This window comes from Pimephales promelas, chromosome 8, assembly GCF_988280905.1.
Source record: "Pimephales promelas chromosome 8, fPimPro1.hap1.1, whole genome shotgun sequence".
NCBI classification, from domain to species: domain Eukaryota; kingdom Metazoa; phylum Chordata; class Actinopteri; order Cypriniformes; family Leuciscidae; genus Pimephales; species Pimephales promelas.
In genome coordinates this window covers 7,565,813-7,589,274 of record NC_142776.1, presented here as the reverse complement: position 1 = coordinate 7,589,274, position 23,462 = coordinate 7,565,813, and the positions used below count along the sequence as shown (strand labels likewise).

Genomic DNA, 23,462 nt, shown 5'->3' with positions numbered 1-23,462 from the left:
GTTTTCAAAATCGAGTTTTTTTTTTTTTTACATTCTCTAATAAATAAAAAAACTTTAAAATGATGTATGATTTGTCGGAATCAGACAAAAAAGCCTGTAGCAAGCTAGTTGACAGAGTCAGTAAAGTCAATTTTGAGAAAATATTCCAAGAGTTAAAGTTTTCTGTGGGTTCCAAAACAAAAACAAAGCAACCATACCTTAAAATCCCTGGGAATAACACCAAATTTGGCAGACGCCAAGTAAAAATCAAATATCTAGAGGAAAAATATATATTGATTTTTTTTTCTCCACGATACCACAATTGTTTGATTAACATTAATGAAAAAGTCAGCCTATTTATAAGACCTACTGTACAGCACTGATCTAATATAATGATAAACATGGGATGTTTTTCCCCAACAGTTAACCCAGATAATGTTTGCGTGAATACTGGCAGTGAAGACAGATATTTTGTATTCTGTGTATATAATCTGTGTATATCAGGATCGTTGTCAGGCCTTGGTGCTCATGCTTTGGATCTATACGTCAGTGCAAGTAAGATTATTTTGTTTACATCAGCATGAGTTTGAAAATCACATTTCATTGGTTCAGACTGATGATATCAAATATTCACAAATTTGGAATGCTGCGCTTTAAAAACATAAACCAAACTTGTGCTGAGGGGAAGTGGCAGTCATCAAGAAGTGAGCAGAGAAAAACGGCATTTTTTCATGGACAAAGGAAAGGTACTCCTCTCAGAAAACAAACAAAAAAAGATACTTTTAGATGTTGAATTGCTATCTGGAGCATCTTAATGAGCTAATTTTTTGTGAAAACCTCAGATACTGCCAAAAATATTTCACAATATTACAGTTTTTGTTGTATTTTGGATCAAATAAATGCAGCCTTGGTGAGCAGAAGAGACTTCTTTGTGCGTGCCCTGCGTGCATACGCGTAATATGCCAAATCCTTGTCTGGACATTTTTTTCTCCCAATGAGGAAAACAGCATTTCCGAAAATGTAAAAATGCAGATTGTTTTCTGTGATTGGTAGGTTAAGGGGATGAACCAATTGATTTGACCAAGTGCAACATGTTCCTGGAACATCTTTGATCCTGGAAGAACATTTCAATCAACCAATCAGATCTAAGGTACACGTTTAAAGGGTTAGTTCACCCAAAAATGAAAATTAAGTCATTAATTACTCACCCCCATGCTGTACCAACCCCGTAAGACCTTCGTTCGTCTTCGGAACACAAATGAAGATATTTTTGATTAAATTTGAGAGCTGTATCCCTACAACATAGACTGCCTAAGGGACTGGCTCTTGACGGCCCAGAAAGTCAATGAAGAAAATGTTTAAATATTCCATGTGACTACAGTGGGTCAACTATAAGTTTATTAAGCGACGAGAGTACTTTCTGTGCGAACAAAACAAACAAAAATAACGACTTTATTCGACTATTCCTTTTCTTCCTTGTTGGCCTGAAACGAGACTTCAAGACGATTTCCACGGCGCATGCGCGAGAACTGAACTGAAGTAGTTGAAGGAGATTGCAATTCTCGCGCATGCTTCGTGGAAATCGTCTTGAAGTCTCGTTTCAGGCCAACAAGGAAGAAAAGGAATAGTCGAATAAAGTCGTTATTTTTGTTTGTTTTTTCGCACAAAAAGTATTCTCGTCACTTGATAAACTTATAGTTGAGCCACGGTAGTCACATGGAATATTTAAACATTTTCTTCATTGACTTTCTGGGCCGTCAAGAGCCAGTCCCTTAGGCAGTCTATGTTGTAGTGATACAGCTCTCAAATTTAATCAAAAATATCTTAATTTGTGTTCCGAAGATGAACAAAGGTCTTACGGGGTTGGTACAGCATGGGGGTGAGTAATTAATGACTTAATTTTCATTTTTGGGTGAACTAACCCTTTAAAGTTTATGTCATGTTTAAGTTTAGAAGCTTCTACATCAGTGTTATTCACCTATCATCTCCTTCTGATTTTAGGGATAAATTATGGGTAGATTTAGGGGCAGGGATGGGGTTAAGAGGAAATTTTCAGACAGAAATGTTGTTCCAGGATCAACACAATATCCAGGATCAACAAAGGTGACCTTTGCGGTGCTGATGGCATAAGTTAAATTTTAAAGGTGCAACATATTGATACCCACAGCCAATGAGCATGACACAGATGGAGAAGATCTTCTCTGAGTTGGTATTTGGCGACACATTTCCAAACCCCACGCTGGTCAGACTGCTGAATGTGAAATACAGTGCTGTCACATACTTGTCCCTGATGGAGGGGCCCGAGGAGCGGTCACTGACGTTGTACTGCTTGCCGATGGACATGCCCAGATTATCCAACCAGCCAATCGTGTGCGCCAGATAGGGCCTCTCCACGTTGCCGATTGCATACCATATGCAAGCCAACCAATGAGCAATCAGCGCAAATATACACATGAGGAGCATGAGGACAGCCGCACCATACTCTGAGTAACGATCCAGCTTCCGTGCAACACGGACCAATCGGAGAAGTCTGGCAGTCTTCAGTAAGCCAATCAGAGTCGTTGTCTGAACAAGAGAGTGCAAACATATATTCATGCTTACATGCAAATAAGTATGTAAATAATGTATTTAGATAAAAAAAATGACAAGCTATTTATTGCAAGAAAGCTAAAACAGTCTGTCATATATTCATATCTCTATCCATATTTAAGCATTAAATCTCAGCTGTTGGTGTATATCATATTTAATACCATTTTTTTAAATAGTCACTAGACTTTGAACAACGAATAGCATGAAAAAGCCGTAATTGTAAATTACTCGTATACATATGCTCACCTCTTCTGATCCTGCCTCAAATATGAGCAGGTCAAAGGGTATGGCTGCCACCATGTCTATGAAGAACCACCCCTTGAAGTAATGCACAGCTATCTTAGCTGGATGGCTGACCACCTCCTCATTGGCGTTGACGTACGTAGTCCGGAAATTGATAAGAATGTCTACAATAAACATAATGTCCACTATGAGGTCCACCACGTTGAGAGGACTGCAGGAATAACCACACTCACGTCTCCTCTCCTCCTCCAGGTCATTGAGAAGGAAGGCCGCACTGTAGGGCGTGAAAATAGCGGTGTAGATGACTAGCAGCAGAATCAGCCAATCCCAGACTGCCTTAAAGGGGCTGTAGTGTAGAATGGTGAACTTGTTGATGCCTGGTGTCTGAAGCTTATACTCTGGAAGCACGTCAGCGCCTAGCGACAACACCTGAAGTATAGAGATGTGGTTACTATGGCAACGATAGTGCTTTTATATTGTGACAAGCAACAATATCAGAAGCTGCTAACTCAGAGACTAGAAACAACAGTGACTCATGTATGAAATGTACACATTACACAGTGTCAAATGTGACGATTATTTATCTTAATTGGATTCAGTTATATTTTTCATGATGTTAATAATCATATTTTTTTTTAATTAGAAATTAGATTATTAGTATGGCAATTGGTCATGTTTATGGATTTCAGAATGTCTTAAAATAAAAAAAAACAAAATAAAAACTTTGACTTAAATGACCATGCACCCAAGCTGAGGTATACACGTATATAGTTTATGCAAATCCTGATGAGGGTGACTTAAAAATGATCCAAAGAGCAACTTGTTATGCAGTTTAAGACAGTTTTAACCTAACTCATTTAGAACTAAAACATTCTGTTGATTTTCAGTTTAATTTAGAAATTTGTCTAAATTTGGGATTTTGAATCCCAGATTTCAGATTTTTTTTCACATTCTGTTTTCCCACCAAGGAGCAAGTGTAACTGGCTTTTAAAGGGAATGGGAAATGACACTCTGATTGGTTTATTGCACATAACGCCCAAAACACACCCATTACTCATAAAGAGAATATGGAATAGGGACATCAACCATTTTTCCAATCGTTAAAAGTGGATCCACTATAGCAAAATAGCACCTGAGCCGTATGCTTAGACTATGCAGATCATTAAAATAGGGCCCTTAGAATTAAATGCACAGTTTTTGCTACTGTATCATTAAGAATAAAAATTGTAAATTAGTTATTCTTTCGATACCAGCACAGTTCATTCTGTTGCTCAAGGTAGAGCATGTTCCTGAACAATAAATAGCCATTGATGCATGAACTTAGGTGGTTTTATGTTCATTTAAATCATATTCAGGTCCCAATATCATGAACTTTTCTGATCAAACCATTTTTGCAGCTTCATTTCAAAAAAATTATCTATTTGGTTTGATGAGGAACTAGTACACTTTCTTCTGAAAGATCATGATACTGTGTCAACCTTTGTAGAAATATTGGGGAAAGAGAAATTGAAGAAAGAGAGAGCAATACATCACTGCTTATGATGAAAATTTCATGATCCAGCTTTTAGATGGTAATGTGAAAAGCAGAGAGAAGGCCACATGGTGACAGGTCATGGCTGATGCAGCCATAAGTTAATAACGGACCACAGCACACTATTCAGCCAGAGAAAAAATTACAAACAGAAAGGCTGTTATGTCCTTCCCATCAGGGAACCAGGCTGAACGAACAGGACCAGCCTGGGTGTTCAGTAAGCAAATTAATGCACATCATTATACAGTATATACCACATTATATTACAGCAGCAAACACAAATACCCTGGGTGCCTATTATTACAAATGAAATGAGTCAACAGCTGCTTAAGTTTGTACAGCAAACTATGACAGCATGTGTGTGGGACAAAGTACTAGGACAGTCTCAATGTCACAGAGGCAATTCTCCTCTCCACTCCTCCACTGAAACAGAGAGGATGAGAGATAATTTCCTCTTGCTTTCTGTTTCAGTAATTGGCAAGCCTTCATCTACCCTGTTTATTTGTGTTTCATGGAGGGTTCTCTCACTTCTCACGCACACACTTGCTGAATAATGTAGGCATCTGCTGGGAAGTCCATGGGCTGCGGCCACCAAGAGGTCACACAGGAGGAAATGTTAATACAATTTAAAATAACCATTTTATTTTTATTATAATATATTTTAAAATGTAATTTATTCCTGTGATGGCAAAGCTAAATTTTTAGCAGCCATTACTCCAGTCTTTAGTGTCACATGATCCGTCATATTTTTTCTGTAAACCACTAAACCTTTTTTTTCCAGGAATCTAATAAAGGAACCTGACATGATCTATGATAAATAGAAAGTTCAAAGGAAGAGCATTTATATAAAATAGAACGTTTTTGAAATATTATAAAAGTATTTACTGGCACTTTTGATTTATTTAATGCATCCTTGTGAAATAAATGTATTTGTAGAAAAGGTCACCCCTTGGAATTGGACTATCCCGATCTCCCCTGCCTCTGTTTGTGAGCAGAATTTAGTTCTAACCCTATTCAAACACACCTGAACAAGCTAATAAATGTCTTCAGGATTACTAAGGCTATAGGCAGGATAGTTTTTTTTCAGTGCACAGTAAAAATTTTCAAGTAACAGAGTTTAACAAACTATTATATATATATAGTTTGTTAAACTATATATATATAGATTTGCAATTAAGTTTATTCATATTCTATATATTGTTTGTTGCAGAACCACAAACATGGTCACATGGTGAGACTGTTCTAACCGGACAACCTGTAGCCAATTAATCCGAACCAGAATGTATAAAAGAGTGGTTAGCAGTTTTTACAGTATTAATAAACACAGACCCCCACCCCACTGACCAAATCCTTAATAATTAGTATAGAATAGTATAGAAGTTTTTCATTATTATTAAAAAGAGTATAAAGAGATACTATTAAAAAGCGGTCAATCAGAAAGAGTGAAATCACATTTGGCATAAAGGTTGAGGATTCGTGGGAGGCTGAGTTTCAGGATTAGATGCCAAGACCCAGTTTAATTAGAGTCCAACTCTTCAACCAGCACGACTCAAAGAATGAAAAAGACGAAACAAGCCATCTGTGTGTGTAACTGGCCATCTGGTTAGTTACGGGCAACAAGTCTTTAATGTGGCAAACAAACAGCACCACTGACAGAAATAGACAGAAGAGGAGGGAGAGCGATACAAACTGAGACAATATTTTGCATATGTGTTTAGTCATATGGTGTATGTATGCATATAATGTACACTTTCAACCCTACTATGCTGTGTCCTATAATAATATAGTTTTATTTACTTCATGTTTCATTATTAGTTCCTACTACTTATTCCAGACATTGGAGTGTATACTACAGTATGTGGTTATATAATACATGCATGTTAAATAAGGTTATTTTTCTAACTTCGCTTAGAAAATTATAATATCCTTGGGCATGACCAACTATGGAAACTCCTGTTAAACCACATATGTCTCCTTTATCACTCAGGTTAACACCTACTGAAACAATTCACGCTTTCTTCCTATGAGGGACTAGATGCTCTCTCAGCACATCCAAATTTCTGTTGCTCAATCAGACGGACCGTCAATGGATTCTGCTACTAAAGGCGACATCAGCTGATTTGATAGTGTTAATAGTGTCTTAGTCAAGGCGAGCTATTCTCTTCAGATTATTGCGTATTAAATTACAACGATAAGAATTTCAGTGGCGTCAAGTCAAGTTCAGGCTTCACACATTAAGCATTTAGAAGGGTTAACTAGAACCAATTTTGTGTTATGACGAGTCATCACCCCAGACAAAGGGAATGAGTCGAAGAGTAGGGAGGTTGCATCCCACCAGTGTCCAACGTCATGTGGAGCAAATATCTCGGGCAGGGACCCTCACCCAATGTACATTGTGTGTATGGTCCCGAAACATGCAAACTTTGCCTGTGGAACAAACATGTGTTCATTGTGCGTCATTGCCAGTCAAAATTTTGGAAAGACTGAGAGTGGCGGTGGCTAAACAACAAGACCCATGTTTGTCCAGAGCTGCCGCAATATCCATAGCTTCTGACGATCATACACGAGCTACCACGAGCTGGACAAGTATGATGGATGCCGAGCAGGTAATAATAGGAAAAGTAAAAAGCTCTAAACAAATGTAACAAATTATTATATTATTAGAAGTGCTAAACATAAACTTTCAGACATTGTCTAAAATAGTACAGGTCAGAACAGGGAAGGATTTAACAAATGGTAAAATGGTACCATGACACGCCACTCATTCAGCAAAAAGTTCTGTGCACAAGTTGAACTTGACGTGGGCAGTGACTAGTAGCCAATGAAGGGAGGTGTACCATGGGCTCACTAAATTAATGTTACACTATGTAACTTTGGCCCTTTAGTGGTTAAATAACAGTAAAAAAAAAAAAATGCAGAAAAACATTGTTTTTGTTGTGCTTAGGCTCTGCATGACTGTGGATATTGAGGATGAATATGGTTATCCTACTGTTCATAAAACAGTCACTTCTAGGCTTAAGAGATATAAACAGTTTAGATGGAAAGGATCTGAGGCTGAATAGCTGAAGCATTACTGTAGCTATACCCATTAATAGACACAGTACTTCCTTGAAAATAAAATCAAGCACAATGCTTCAACAACCCATAATGAAATGATCCGTTTTAACAATAAACTCTATTAGAAAGCTACATAGAGTATGTCAGTTTATCAATAAAATACCTTGCTCACTTGTCTCCCTGTCACTTTTACTTTATTTCAAATACCTCAGTTCTTGCTATCTCAGAAAATACAAGCCAACGTTTATTTTCGTTTTATTATTTTCGTTTTATTAATTTTGAGAAGAAAAAAAACATCCCACAAGGTCTATACTATGAACACTTATAATAGGCTCACTATAGTGAATCAGGGTGAGACAAAAACACATTTGGAAGAAGATTAGATGTTGTATTTAAAATGTACATCTTTTTTTCCCCCAAAAACGTTACATAGTGTACCTTTAATTATTTAAATTACTTGTTTTGCAATGTTTCAAGAGAGGTTGCAACTGTCCATTAAAAATGACTAAGACACATTTTATGGAGGGAGAATTACTTTGACAAATGTATTCACATGTATAATTTACCCCCAACACTTTGCTCAATAAGGCTGCATTAACATAAAAATACAGTTAACAGTAATATTGTGACATATTCAAAAAAAATTTATTTATTCCAACAGTGTCAAAGCTGAATTTCCAGCATCATTACTCCAATCTTCAGTGTCACATGATCCTTCAGAAATCATAGTGATATGCTGAACATAGAAACATTTCTGATTATTATAAATGTTGAATACAGCAGTGCTGCTTCAAATTTTTCAGGTAACTATTTTTTCAGGATTCTTTGATTACTATATAGATGCACGCACATAAAGACACTCTCAGACATGATCTTGATTACAAAATTCTAAAGGATTAATATAAAATATTGTAATTGATACAGAAATACAACTTCTCAACATCAACAGGTTTCTCTCTGTGTTTGTGATCTTTAGTCACTAAGTGTCACTTAACTTGTTTTCATATTGTCAGAAGTTAATATTTTGAGGCACGTAACACACTGTGGTCTCTCTTTGTTACCAACCGTTGTACTGGTGAATCCGAGGGCAATAAATGCCTTGTCATATTGTCTTTTCACTGCAGCGGACTTGACGGCCGAACTGCGCCGCAACAGCTTGAGACTGTCTACTGGAAACGTAAAAATTAACGTTGCAAATCGGAAATATGTCAGAAATAGAATGGGGTATCAGTGTACGGCCAGGGACTATCCTGTTACCTTGCGCCGCATCCAGTAGACTACATCACTGATTATAATGGATTCTACTTCTAGACATGTTGTTTTGGTATTTGCGAACAATTTTTATGTTTTACGAATTACGTTTACCTGGCAGCAAACTAGCAAACTTGCTTAGTGCATAACCATGCATCATTCATTTATTTTACAATGCTCCCAGCAATACTCAATACTTATTTTTCAACCGCTCCATCTAGTGGTCTGTAATTGCACAACAACAACTACTACAACCAATAACAGACCACTCAAGCGAGTCCTGAGGTAATAAAATGTAAAATTAATCAAGTAGCTGCATAATAAGTGGGATAATTATGCAGTGGGGTCTTGTATCAGCCTGAAGAGGTTTCTTTTGCATAACAACCTTAGCCTTGTCGCTAGGGTTGGGCAATGTCTATCAATTTGGCATCAGACAAAGTCTAAAGTGAAACATCGCGATGGACGATGACATCGGTAGGGGGGTATTTTCGTAATATTCTCATTTTCACTAGATATTTTCCTCTATATCTCATCAGCGATTTCGATTTCGGCACGCTCTGCATCAGCTGAGCACATAGCGAATGTACAATGATGTGACAGCTGCCAGATTCAAACTGCGTGCTTTCTGCGCTATGGCAGGCACTGAGCCAAAGACGGACGCGCTCAACGCTTGTCACAGGCTATATCACAACTGTTCAGTGTTTTTGACCACATTATGTTTATTTTAGGTTTCAGACAATACATTTATAGCTTGTAAAATACACAATGGTGTCTATGGAAGAAGCAATAACAACCCATTCAAATATATTCATATTTATTCAATTTATTCATATCAGAGAGACAGATTGTAAACTATAAAGCCAACTCTATTTGTATCCCAGTACGGGAGAAACTGATAAATTCACGCGCTGTAATAAATCCAACAGACAGAAATCTCTGAACTGCGGCCCAAACACGGCGCCCATCTCACGTTACAGATAAAGTTTTAAACGACAAAAACTCACTTACACATATTTGAGAATCGGAATCCGCCACAAATTGGCATTAATTTGAAAACTAAACCAACATGTGCATGGCCACACGTGTCAACAACGTGGCCGTGCACATGATAGTTTAATTTGATATGATAGTGATAGTGCTAATTTCACATGATAGTGCTAATTTGTTGTCACACATCGATTAACGGGTGGGAAAATATCCTCACCGTCACATCCCTATAATGCAGTATTTAATAGTAATCAATACCCTTTGTGAAAGCACTTTGTTGACTCCACTTTGTTTGGGTGCTGCATTTATAATAGTAAACATCTCTCACCTGTGTGACCTTCTCTGTGACGTTGTGTGTCCGATCTTTGACCTTTGGTGCGATGATGGTTTTCTCTGAGGAATGCGGAGATGATGCCCGCTTGTCATTGTTTGTCTCTGAGAAGTTTAGAGTGATAAGAGGGATCTTGTTGATGGTGCTGTACTTGGTGAGGTTTGAGTCAGACGTGGAGCCCAGAAGGCTGGACTTGATCTGATTAAATGGACCTGAAGCACATAAACACAAATTATGAGCAATGTAAAACTCTCTCTCATCTAGCAGGACTCACATTAATAGTGACATTAACACTGTTCATTTTAAGAATCTGCATTTCCAGACCAGTATTAATAAAACCATCACTAACAACAACAACTGCAAGACAAGAGCAAACACAAATACACAGACAGCAGACGCACAGACGACATAGACAACGATTAAATCAAAGAAGTGAAGCTCTAGCCATACCCCCAGCCATCCAAGAGCGCGACACTAGCCAATAAGAAGAGAGCGAAAGAGAGAGGGAAGGGGAGCAGAGAATGATTTCACTTTTGAAAAAGTCAGGAGGTCAAAGGTTAGGAGAATCTGGTATCATCTCAAGAACTCTACTGAACTAAACTGGTCCACAGTCTTGTAAATTGAAAATATTTATGACAAGAATACTACAAGGATCTAAACAATTCATTCTCCTGTGAAAATTATGTAGGTTCAGAAAGAGAGATTTAGATAAGGATAAAGGAAGAATAAAAAGACAGAAGAAGCTGCAAAAGCTTTTTAAGCTTATTTTTTAAAATAAAAAAGTTTATTTTTATCCCATGCACTTTCATGTCACATTAGGCATTACGCATGCAAATGTCTCCTCTGTCCCTCTGTCATTATCAGTATTTTCTTTGAAAGTATTCTGTGATTGTAAATTCGATGCATTTCGGGAGCATTCAGTGTAAGCCCGAGCATGCTTCATACAGACAGGCAGGCAGGCATGTGTTACAGCTCTGTTACCTTTAATACTACGCCCATTATCTGAGAGAGCAATAGATCACAGATGGACAGGGTGAAAGGAGAGAAAGACAGTGAAAGGCAGTCAAAACCATCAGTGATAGGTGAGAACTATTAGCTTTTGTGAGAGATGTACCTAAATGGAGGGTAGGTTCACAAAAACAATAAATAATTTAGGTGGGTAGGTACTATAAATCATGATTTAGGGTGGATTTAACAATTGTGAATTTCCCCAATAGTGTTGCTACTTTTAGAAAACATGAAAAAAGTATTTATTTTTAATTCTGTAGTAACTTCAGAAGGACTGGGTGGAAAGTTTTTTTCCCCCTAATGATTCATGGAATATGTTGGAGGATTATATGTTTGTATTATATAATTATTTGACTGTATGTTGTTTTGTAAATGAGGCGCAATGTAATGGAGAGTTTGCAAAGAAACTTTTGCTGAAAGATGAAGCAGCCAACTGTATAAAACCGCAAACAAACCGCACGTAAACAATTTCACAATGCTTTGTCTGTAAATAACGGTTATATGGATAAGGTTTTTGAAAGTTGAAACACCTACTCGCTTGCAATAGCAAGTGGCTGTTGACACTGTTTCCTATGCAATGATGTTAGCAATTCACAACAGTGGAGGTTTATTGACAAGCCTTAAAAGAGTCCACTTAAAACAGATCATTCCAGTGTCTTTTAGTGAATTTTAGTGTCAAAACCGCCACCATCTTGGAACAGGGGTGTTGTCATGGGAAGTAGCTAGGTAACGGTGCTATCTCTGCCTTTACTTCGAAATAAATTGATAGTGGCGGACTTGTGTGCTGTGTATGATGTTCACGCGAAAGAAATTTGAAGAATATGAAGAATGTTAAAAAAAAAAAAAAGAAATTTCTGGAATCAATGATAAATACATGTCTGACCATTGGAACAAACCAAAAAAACTAGAAAATCGCATTGATGATGATATATCGTGATTTTTATTTCAGTGATTTTATTTCGTGATTTTTATATCGTGATTTTTAGATAGACCCTTTCCGCATGGAATGTTATGTTGTGCTTGGTGTAAGAGGATAACCCCGTGTGGATTTTTTTTACAATCAATTTTAATTGGCCGCAGAGCTATAGTCAATCGTCCTTGTGAAGAGATATCTCTACACTCATGGCAACATTTTAGGCCTTTGACCTAAATTTCAAGCACCAAACAACTATAAAACATGCTGCAGTTGAATTTAATGCTCAGTAATTTCAGGTCACAGATTTCAGGATATAGGTCAAAGTTTAACAACACCTGCCATGTCCCAGAGCCTTACAAAGTCATGGAATTGAGAAAATTATTCATTTTAATGAGAAAAACTGCCTCTTGATTTCATCAGTCAGTTTCAAGGGCTAAGAAAAAAGATCATTTTTAACTTTTAAATATTTAAGAAAAGTTAAATGTGGAAACCTTAATTTGACTCAGGTATATTTTTGGCTAGATACTTTGAGTAAAAGTCTGACACTGCACCCACAACCAAGTATAATTCTCAAGGGAATATCTTGCCCTATTCATATGTAGAACCTTGTTTTTATTTTAAAAAGTTTCTAAATTAATATCACCATACATATATAGGATGATAGAATTGTAATGGAAATTACAATGGATAAAATAAGATCAACAGACATGAATAGAAAGACCCCAAAAAGATGAGTTAACAGTGTGCATATACTGTATGTGTGGCTGGTTTTAATTTCTGCACCTCATTGGTGTCACTTCAAGTCACCAAATCAAGACACCAAATCAAGTCACTTAATTAGAATCACAAACTAAATCTGGTTGTATAAAAATGAATAAAAGCTTATGCTTGTGTATTTTGAAACTTGTGCATACCTTCGCTAGCATGGCGATCACGATACGTCCTTTGTGTGTGCGTACTGATTCCTTCTAAATCTTGTGTAGATGATGGTCTCCTAAATGTGCACATACTGGCCTGTGATGCCACCCTGGATGCAGTCCCCAAAGGCTCCTGGGGGTCCATCCGTTCCCAGGGGCCCCTTGGAGACGAGTGATCCTGTGGCCCTGAGATTGGTGAGCATGAACCCAGACAACTCTGGCCAATCAGAGCCCGGGTGTCATTTCCATAGGAGGGGCTACAGCTCTCGCCGGTTGGTGGATGGAGTTCACGTGGAGAGAGGGAAAGGGAGAGAGATGACGAGCAGGAAGAGCGTTTCTCATTCTGATCAGCCGAATGAATGGTCACCTCATCCGGGTCTTCTTGGGGCAGGGATTGCTTACTTACTCCTAGCATGCTTAGTGGGGCAGGCAGACGAAAACGGAAGAAACGGCCTTTTTCTGAAAAAAAAAAAAAAGTGACAGCAGGTTTCAGGAAAGCTAACCATAAAGAAGCATTATTTTATTATTTTGTATAAAATGTAATTAAAAATACATTTCCTTCTCCAGGGTTGTAAATTAATGGGGGCTTGGGGGAATTCAAAATTCTAGATAAGGGGCCCTTAACAATTAAGGGAGTTTTTTCAAGAGCATAAAATATATTTTAACAAAAGCTCAACTGTACTTAACCTTATTGGTTCTTGCAGAAGCTTAAACATGTGTCACACATGAGAATGAACCTGCAAACATGCTTGAGCTTCCATTCACCAAATCTATGTGTGTGGTGATGAAAGTTTATATGTGAATAAAAGCCTAAATTAAATACAAAGTTCTGTCATGAAACTAGATGGTGGAGGCTTATTGGTCCTTAACTCAATCTGCTTGCAATCACATCATTCTCTATATGGCACAGCTGATTGGTTCCTGCTATTTAAGTAGCAAATGAGCTTGCTGCTCAACATTCAAATACTTGGTCAGCATTTGCTGTAGCAGTGAAGCCCACTTTCAGAAAAAGGCTGTTGAGACAAAGCCTCCAGCACCATGGAGAGAGCCCACACTGGAACCGCTCCTCTAGTGACTGGAAGAGAACGATGAACGCCCTTCATAAATCTAAATATAAGAGGGTTGGATGTTGAAAAGCTTTTCCAACATTCATAAGGTCTTGCAGAAAACACAAAATATCAGAAACTGAGCACTGATATGATACCACCCGGCGCCCTTCACACCACTCCTCAAATTCATGGCACTTACAGTCATAAAGGGACTGTGTAGAAGAGGCCCTAGTGTTAATATCACGTGGAGGGAACCCCAGTGTGTTTAAGTTTGACTTCTCATGGGCCAGGCACAGAGGGCAAGCCTGTCTAGATGAGGGTGTTAAATTTCCCAGTTCGCTTGGGACAAGGGGTCCGAGGGTAATGGGAGGGGCCACGGTTCCCCCTCGACAAGAGGTCTGTGCCTAGTGATTGGAATTGATAAGAATTTAACGATTCCGATTACATTATCGATATTGCTTATTGTTTTGATTCCTTATCGATTTTCTTATCGATTCTCATTGGGTTAGGGAATAAGTACAAATTTGTTTGTTTGTATTAACTTACTTTAATATTTGATCAGAAGACTAGCACAGAGTATTAGGGGTGTAAAGTTTAAACCTACACTGTTCTCACGGTTCGGTTATGATTGTCATCGATTCAGTTCAATTCGATATCTCGATACATTACGATGCACTGCATCCTCAATTTTCACTTTTACTTCACAAGTGATGTGTGTGTGTGTGTGTGTGTGTGTGTGTGTGTGTGTGTGTGTGTGTGTGTGTGTGTGTGTGTGTGTGCGTGCGCATGTGTGCGCCTTTTCGCCTGTTCGGGAAGTTGCAGTGACAGAAACAGTGACATTCCAGTTTAAGTTTCATGGGACTAAAGTCTGTTTATGCCATTAAGAAAATGAAATTCTGTCAAATCAATTTTGTTTTAAAGAAATGTTCATTTAAAAGCAGCGCTCATTCATCAGTGTAAAATATTACCATTAGAGATGCTCGCGTCAACCGTCGCTGAGTCTGCTGTTGAAGGTGACTGACGATCATCCATTTATAATCATGCGCAACAACACAGAATAACTGTAATTTGACCATCGGGTGCGGATACTTAAATGTGTTTAAATGTGGGATAAAGTGTTTTTGGCTGCGGATTCAGGTGATGTTTCTCATGGAGTATGTGCGCGAGTTTGTGTGTGCGCGCGCGTCTCGTATGAGTATGTGCATGGAGAGTTTGTCTGTGCGTGCGCGCATTTCGTATGAGTATGTGCCTGGAGAGTTCCGCACATCTTGTATGTGTGATGTTTGAGCATTCAGCAGTATTCATGTATGTTTGACTACTTAGTATATGTGTATACACAAGTTTCATGTAAGTGTGCGTGAATGAAGTTTGATTTAAGCCCTAGACGGCGCCTCATATATTGTCGTCTTTTAACATGAAATTTAACCAAAGAGCGCTTCTGCCTTGATGCAATGTTTTCTGCATTCTGAACCAAAACAACGCAGCGAGTGTGTGACGTCATGACACATTTGCAACGAGCTGAACTGATAAGCGGAATCGTTAAGCAGGCATGCTAGCGGTTCTAAGGAATTGGTTCACTTGGCACCGGTTCTGAAGAAGAACCGGTTCTCGGTTCCCATCCTTATCTGTGCCCCTGTTCAGTATGCCTGGGAAATGGGTCGCCCCCGAAATGACAGAAGGTGAATATTAATACCCTGAGCTAGAGCATGAAGCTTAGAGGAGCATATCCCCCCTTGGCCGCTGATATGTGCTACAGCTGTGGTATTGTTGCCATGTACCAGCATGTGATGCCTCTGCAAACGGGTAAGAAAATGATTCAGTGAGGAGCTCCAAATTATTTATATGGAGTGAGTGAAGTGTTCATTTACAGTTCTGCCCTCCTGGGTGGCCCCACACCCTGTTAAGGATGCATCTGTTGTTACCAATTTCCACAACATGACCGCCCGAGGGGGTCCGACCGCATCCCTCCAGTAAGGATCACTTTGGATATCAGTGGCTCGTTTGCATTTAGGGACGAGTACCTCCTCACCCATCTGTGACATCTGGGAGTTTCTATGACTTAATGGGGCTCCATGTCATGGATGGTGCGGCAGGGCGTTCTCCAGCCTCGTACTCAAACCTCCTGTCCCAAGATAAAGAGGGGGATCAAGGCGGATTTATTCTGCTTTCTCCCCACAGGAACCTGACGATCAAATCGTGCTTTCCAAAGATTTGCACCTTACTGCATCATGATGTACGTCAATACAGAGACAACATACATTTTGAGGGTGGAAGAGACAGCCTCACTCCAACCCATCTAGTAGGAGGAAAACACTGAAGTGAATGAAAACATTCGGGATCTCCTCACAGAGAGAAGATTCTATTTAATGAATAGGTTCCACTTCTAAGATGGAGCAAGCCTCATTTGAGAGGGTGCTCAACAGAAGTGAGGTTCTCTATGGCAAAACCTTGCGGTAGGAACCAGAACCTCTGCGTCGCATTCTTTTTTAGAAACCAGACCTGGAGACTCTCCAGGGTCCGAAGGCGGGTGTCTTGTGCTCCGTCTCTGAGAAAGCACTCAGGGGAAGGAGTCAGGAAGGGCTGTCATGAGTAGAGAGGTCTGGTTAGGCCAAGGGGCAACTAGCAAGACCTCTTCCATCTCCTCCCTGACGTTAGCACAGTCTTGTGCAAGAAGGCTCACTGAAGTGGGGTTTTAACACAAACTGGCAGAGGGACAAGTCCGGTGGGGGGGGTCCCAAATGGAGTCTCCACTCTCCCTGGGCCATAGGCTGTCGTGAGGCTCGTCAGCTGCACGATTGAGCTGGCCAGAAGTAATAAGTGGAATAAAGCGACCTCAGAAGCTTCTGACTCTGAGGAGGAGGTGACGGGCGAGTTGTGACATGCAAGGGAAGCGTAGCACAATTGTCGCAATGTTGTCTTTTCACAATGTCGACCCTTTCTCACTTACATGAGAAAGTCAGAGATGCGGCGGACCAAAAATTAAAAAGGCTGATCGGTCAGTTACAGAGGGACCAGCACGTTCAACAGGAATTCCATTGGATCCGGTGTGATGGAGGAGTGAGGAGCCCACAGAGAATGGTTACCGGGTGAGACATCCATCACTATTCTCCTATCACCCATCCCATACGGCACCTGGGGGTGGGGCATAGTAATGGGGACTCCAGCTTCGCGGACGATGGCGAGTCTCGATCTTAACACCGCGACGGTCATATTCCCGCAATGGGAACATGAACCGTCCACAAAAGCTGCATCAGTGTGCTATAAGCCCAGACACATGATGCAACAATTGTGACCGTCAGAGAGGAACAGGGAACAACCGCATCCAGAAACGCACAGGTGGAATGACATCTTGAAAAAGACACAAACACACCCATGTTGTTCTTTCAGGAAATATGACCCATCACCAGTGCCGGAGCACGCAGGGGAATGACCGCGGCAACACTACACAGTGAACTGAAACAGTGAAGCACTCAACTATTCGCCCTCTAACCAGCCGTCAATTACAAACATTTAGAAAGCAGCAGTTGAGAGCTTAAAGCTCACCATCACCGCTGCACAGCACTGTAGAAACCACCAGCACTGGGAGAGTTCCAGAAGAACACCGACACACTTGTCATTGTAAACAACACCACTGAGTCATCAGAGTCATCAAACGATTGGCTCCGAAGCAAAATAGTAGTCGTCAAACAAAGTTACTCTGATGGGGAGGAAGACCTCCCCAGGAAAACCTCTGCAGCCACGTGGTCCTACACACACTGTGAATCATTAACAAGAACTCCCTGAATGTTAAAGAAGCAAAAATATCTCTGTTGTAGGGAAAACTGGGACATCAATAAAATTGATCAATAAAATTTGGAGGTGCATTAAATTTGAATTCTCTCTATGCCTCTTTCTACTCTGGAGGGCAAGACAGCCTTTGGACACATGGATTTTTATTACCTGAGCCTTATTACTACCAACCAAAAATAAAATACAGCTAAATTATATATGGACCAGTGAGACCAGCTTAATCAAACATTATATTATTGTCAATATCACAACACTGGGTGTGGGAGAGCTTCTTGAAAGCTTGGCAAAATCATTACTGATGTCCAAGAAAAGCTCATGCCATCCATTTCTGTTGTATTTGTGTAGTTGACATGACATTTCAAGCAGCGTCAGCAGTTTTCTGCTGTCTGAGGCTACAGTATGTCTACACTTATCTGTTCTGAATACATTTGAAAATGCATCTTTTTCTCAACACTTTGGCCTTTGTCTACTCTGAGGTTTTTGAAGACACATACTTTTTAGGTACCAACCGAATTGCCTTGGTACTACCGAGTATCGAAACATGTCTTGTTTTTCGGTACCTAAGTGGTTAATCTTGTCAACGTCAGTGAAACAATAAGCATGCAGCATGATTGGCTGTGGCGGAAAACACTAGTTTACCCGGCTGCTCAGAGACGTAGCTTGTCGCACGTGAGTGTGTGCGCGTGTAAGTGTCCCAACCCAGATGGATAGAAAATATGTGGAAATGATCCAAAGTGTACCTATGTGCGACATGCGACTCGATGCCAGAAGCACGCGATGCAATATTTTCGACAAGATAATTGCCGCCAAGGCCAATAAAACATGGTAAATCTGATAAGCGCACAGATACTTGAGAGTACAAAGTTTATCTGTCTTCGACTGCAAGAACTGGAGCGCGTCACAGATGAACCGACACTCAGCATACTTGCCTCATAGACAAGCTCAGAGCCCTCTCCTTGGACAGCAAGCCAAATAAGCATACTCTTTTAATCTGATTATTTGCAAGTGTGAACTAATGAAGAGAAAATTAAAGCAGTTTTTGACCATGGATGCATGTAAACCTTTTGTAGAAGACCTCCAAAACAACATTAGAAACCTTACAGCATACAGGGACAATATTAAATTATTAATTAAAATTATTAAATATTTATATGAGAATCTATATTTTTTCATCTCTACATTGTGATTTCTCAATTTCTCAGTTTCTCTCTGTCTGTCTCTTCCCCTGGGGTTTCAGTACCACGCCAGCATTAATTAAAAGTCTCCAAACTGGGCTATTTATATCACTCCTTCATCAAAACAGCCCAATGCATCCCAAAAAAAGAGGCTTTTTTGAGTGGGACATCCTTAAATTTTTATCAGATTAAGGCCTAATAATTCATTGACAGAATCAGGATGGAAAAGCTTTTCATTTTACTAGCTAGTTTGTGTCTGCTTTGCTGGTTCAATGAACTTTTTCTCAATTTAACCCTCAGCCTTGCTCTCAAGAGGAAGAGAGATCTAGGAAATCTTTATTCATCCCAGCTGGAATTTTTTGTCACAGGTTTTAAAAGCGTCATGTTGTGTATAATAATAATCAATTTATAAAAAGTCAAGTCAAGTCACCTTCATTTATATAGCGCTTTTTACAATACAGATTGTATCAAAGCAGCTTTGCAGTTATAATAGGAAATAAAAATCAGTACAATTACAATAGGGTTTTAGCACTTTGTGTTTGAACCCCTAATTAATACAATAACAGCACTAACTAAACAGTCCCTCTTAACTTACTCGCATACGAACACACGCAGATGTCTTTTTCAAAATATTCCCTGTTGCTATGATACCACAGAGACTGTATAAGCATTGGATATTAATTGGATTTCATAGTTCAGATGTGACTTTCCAATACAGAGTTAGAGGAGGACATCAGGCATGTGTGTGTGTGCACACTGCACATGTGTGTATACTGATGCAATAATATATTTTACAGAAGATGCAGTGCAGCAGTTTTGTTACTTCCAGGTCTCTATGATCACTTGCCATAATTATAGCATGCGCTACCACACACATGCACAGTCTCTCTCTGCTTGTATTGGGTGGTTTAATGTGCACAGTTGTCCTTTGAATGAAGCGCCGTTCAGCACCTGGCCTCAGCAATCCAAATAATTGTAACACTGTGTTACATTAATTATTTTCCTCCACTTCACCTCCTTTTTAGCTGACTGGGTTCAGTTTTGACAGTATGTGCTGGTGAGCCAGAGCAACTGGAGAAAATAAAAACCTTTCTCTCTTCCTCTGCCTTCTCGATATTTATTCCTGCACACGTCCTACTCATCAACCACAATCCATTTGTTTAAATGTAAGAGACAGGAAGAAAGCAATTAAGAAAGATGTTGTCAATTTACTGCAGTAAATGACAAAAATGCATTACAGATTGGGAACGAGAAAAGGAAAAGATGAGAAGCAGTCTTACTTTGTTCTTGTCTGGATGGGGAGCTGTGGTTGAGTCTGTCTAACGAATCCATGCTACCCTCCTTTAGCACGTAATCAAAGCTCAAGATGAACATCATGACAACACCCTCTTCGTTCTTCACTGGAATGATGTGTGTCGCACACAGGAAGTCTGATCCTGTGGATGTAAAGTGACAAAAACAATATATTGTGAGATCTTTTACTTTTGAAAGCGATCAGTGAGCATCTTTGCATTTTTAACTGACCACTTTTTTCCGGTTATTTGAGATTTGTTCATATTAATTTGCTTAAGATTACTAATAAATAACAGAAGCAGATAGTGGTTGGGAGAGCAGGTTACATACATTCACTACTTTACTAACAAACATGCAGTATGTTGATGCTCATTCAATTTGACAGGTTCAGGATTCATTCCTGACAGGCAAAGTCAGGGGTTTCCATGGCAACCAAAGGACAAGACAACCCTTGAGAAAAAGCACAATGGAGTCGTGGCTCTGATTTGTCTTCACATTTGATAGAAACCTGTGGATTCATGAGTTGATCGTTACTGGGCCACAAAGGTTATCAGACATGCGATTAGCCATAGTTCCCGATCTTAAGACACAATTATCCTCATCATTGCCATAACCATAATATTTTTTTTTAATTATCATTCAGTTTTTCCAGTGCATTCATACAAGTAATTGACTTTACAGTGATGATTTGGTGTTTGAGATTTGGTCACAAGGCAAGATTACACACAATGTCACTGTTTCTGCAAAAAGATTCCCTATAATTAAACTTCACACAGTTCTTGAAGAGGACAAACTTCTCAGCAAACTTGCAGGATGACTTACAATTGTTTAAATCAACATATTATTATTATGATATTAAATTAAAATCCTTTCACATTTGGCTCCTAAACTCTGGAATAGCCTTCCTGATAATGTTCGAGGCTCAAACTCAGTCTCCAAGTTTAAATCAAGAATAAAGACACATCTCTTTAGCCTAGCATTTAATGCATCTCATTATGCGCAGCAGCTACACTAATTATTTTCTATTTGGTTCTCTGTTTTATCTTGGGAATGGGACTAGAGAATAACTAGAGAGTATCTCAGTTCCAGTTTGGATCCAGCCTATTATGAAGACTTCAGATGCCAAACGCCTATAAAAAGACGGCGCCAACTCATGTGAAGACTTCAGATGATGCCAGCTCTGAATCAACATGCACCAATACTATATTTTCTAAATGTCATAACCATTTGGTAACAAACAAGTATTCATTACTTCAATGAGATCATTGTATCTTCATTAAATACCTTTTTTTCATTAATACATTTTTAGCAAACTGTGATTTTGTATATGTACATTTCTGAAATACATAGCTTAGACAGTTACCTCTGATAACAAAACACTCTAAATTGTAAAATGGCCTCATGCACATCTGTAAAGCTGCTTTGAAATGATGTGTATTGTGAATAGCGCTATACAAATTGAATTGAATTGAATGAAGACACACACATCATGGCCATATCCCAGGATGACAATGTCAAAATTCATCAGGCTCAAACTGTGAAAGAATGGTTGGGAGGGAGCATGAAGAGTCATTTTCACACATGAATTGGCACATTTGAGTAAAGACCTTAAATTCATTGAGTCTTTGGGATGTGCTGCAGGTGACTTTACAGAGTGCTGGACTCTTGCATTTATATGTTGTGTATCAATTTTAAGGGGGAAATTCTAATGCCATTTTTAGGCTACATCATGCAGTGAGCTGTTGGGATGCATCATGTTCTTTACCATCAACTGTATGAAATGACATATATTATTAATTATTATTAATTTATTTATTAATGCATAAATTTGAACGCCCTTTTTTAATATTAATAATATAATATAATATAAATTGATCTGACCTCCTTGTAAGCACCTCCCTCCTTTCACTGATACATTTTAAGTTGAAGAGTTTAGAGCTCTATATTGTACCCTTCAAACAGTACATGGAAATCTCTGCTCAACTGCATCACATCACAAACGGTCATTGTCGTTCATGGTCGCTGCAAATTGCTGTCAGTGTGTTCGCTCTTTCAGCAAGATGAGGTCACCTGCTTTGATGGTTACTTGTGTTAGTTTTTTTAAAATAATCTCAAGAACAGTCAGAGACCAGTACAGACTTTACTGTGACAAGAATTCCCTGTTTGCAGTTCCTCTGCAGAAGCAGCCATTGTGCATGCCTGTAGAATCAGCTCAGTTTATAATAAAACTGCTTGAATGATCACATGTCGGTTACAGAGACAAGCAGAAGAAAGAAGTACTGTTAGTTTGTGTGCTTTATTTTGGGCATGTGATCTATACATATGTTAGAGTGAGCTTTCATCCGGTGTGCCTGTTTCTTTCAATCTGTGATATAATTAGCAGCTGTGCAGGCACACACACACACAATACATACCTTCTGTAATCACCACCTGCAGAACATCTATAATGCACAAACACTCAGACACACACCTGGAACTAACAACAGCAACCAGAGCTTAAAAAACTCAGATAAACAACATAATCGTTATGGCAAAAGCAATGACAGTTCAGGGCACTTGGTTATATGTTTGGTTAAATATTTTTTGACTGCTGTGCAAAGGCAAATCACAGTAACTACTCTATTCATTTACTCAAAAAATAATTATGATTGACCCCAAAGGCGATGATTGAAAGTGTAAAAAACCTGAATAGAAAAAACAATAGAACATATTATAGTGCAAATAGTATAGAATTAAGAATTTAATACTAATTAGGCTAAATTCAGTAAGTCTGGCATTTTCATTCATTTAAAAGAAACCAATTAAAAGAAAACAATTTCCGAAGAAGGAAGAAGAATAGGAAGAAGAAGAGGAGGAAGATATTTGGGGTGACAAAACATTATTGAAACAGCCCTGCTGTAAAATGGAAAGCAAATGGTTTGGGTCGGCTATGCTCAGATTCAGAGGAAACAGAATGTGAAAACTGATATAAAATCAATCGAAATTTAATCCAAAACATCTTCAGAGTTTCAGAGAGCAACTCTATATATCTGTATAATGGGTTTAGCCTTTGTCGGGTGACATAGCTTTGGAAAAAAAAATCTTAAATGAACACTTCTACACTATAAACCTTTTTCAGAGTAGACATTATATTTTATATAACTTTAATGAAAATGGGGCTAAGGAGCCAAAGGAGGGATAGTCCTTTCAACGGGTTGTGGGTTTTTATTGTTGGTGCCAATTCTTTAGAATACACCATAATTTGTATTATAAATTCTCAGTCAATTTTAAATGATGTAACTGTATATCATTCCAAATTCATATTCAATTTTTATTTTAAAATTCATTCTGTTAAATAAAGTCTATAA

At 38.8% G+C, this 23,462-nt stretch overlaps 1 protein-coding gene across 6 annotated transcripts in view; it reads right to left on the bottom strand.

Annotated features, from left to right (window-relative positions):
* Positions 1-23,462, bottom strand: part of kcnh7a (potassium channel, voltage gated eag related subfamily H, member 7a) — a 60,383-nt gene that overhangs the window by 14,100 nt on the left and 22,821 nt on the right. For 3 of the 6 annotated variants that reach the window (XM_039689462.2, XM_039689457.2, XM_039689458.2), the window contains exons 3-9: positions 20,103-20,258; positions 12,807-13,268; positions 10,950-10,970; positions 10,419-10,442; positions 9,966-10,180; positions 2,815-3,240; positions 2,145-2,544 (exon numbers count right to left, since the gene is read on the bottom strand). In XM_039689462.2, the coding sequence (XP_039545396.2) occupies positions 2,145-2,544; positions 2,815-3,240; positions 9,966-10,180; positions 10,419-10,442; positions 10,950-10,970; positions 12,807-13,268; positions 20,103-20,258 (1,704 nt within the window). The remainder of the gene's footprint in view (positions 1-2,144; positions 2,545-2,814; positions 3,241-9,965; positions 10,181-10,418; positions 10,443-10,949; positions 10,971-12,806; positions 13,269-20,102; positions 20,259-23,462) is intronic. The other 3 variants (XM_039689460.2, XM_039689459.2, XM_039689461.2) reach the window with 3 other exon arrangements.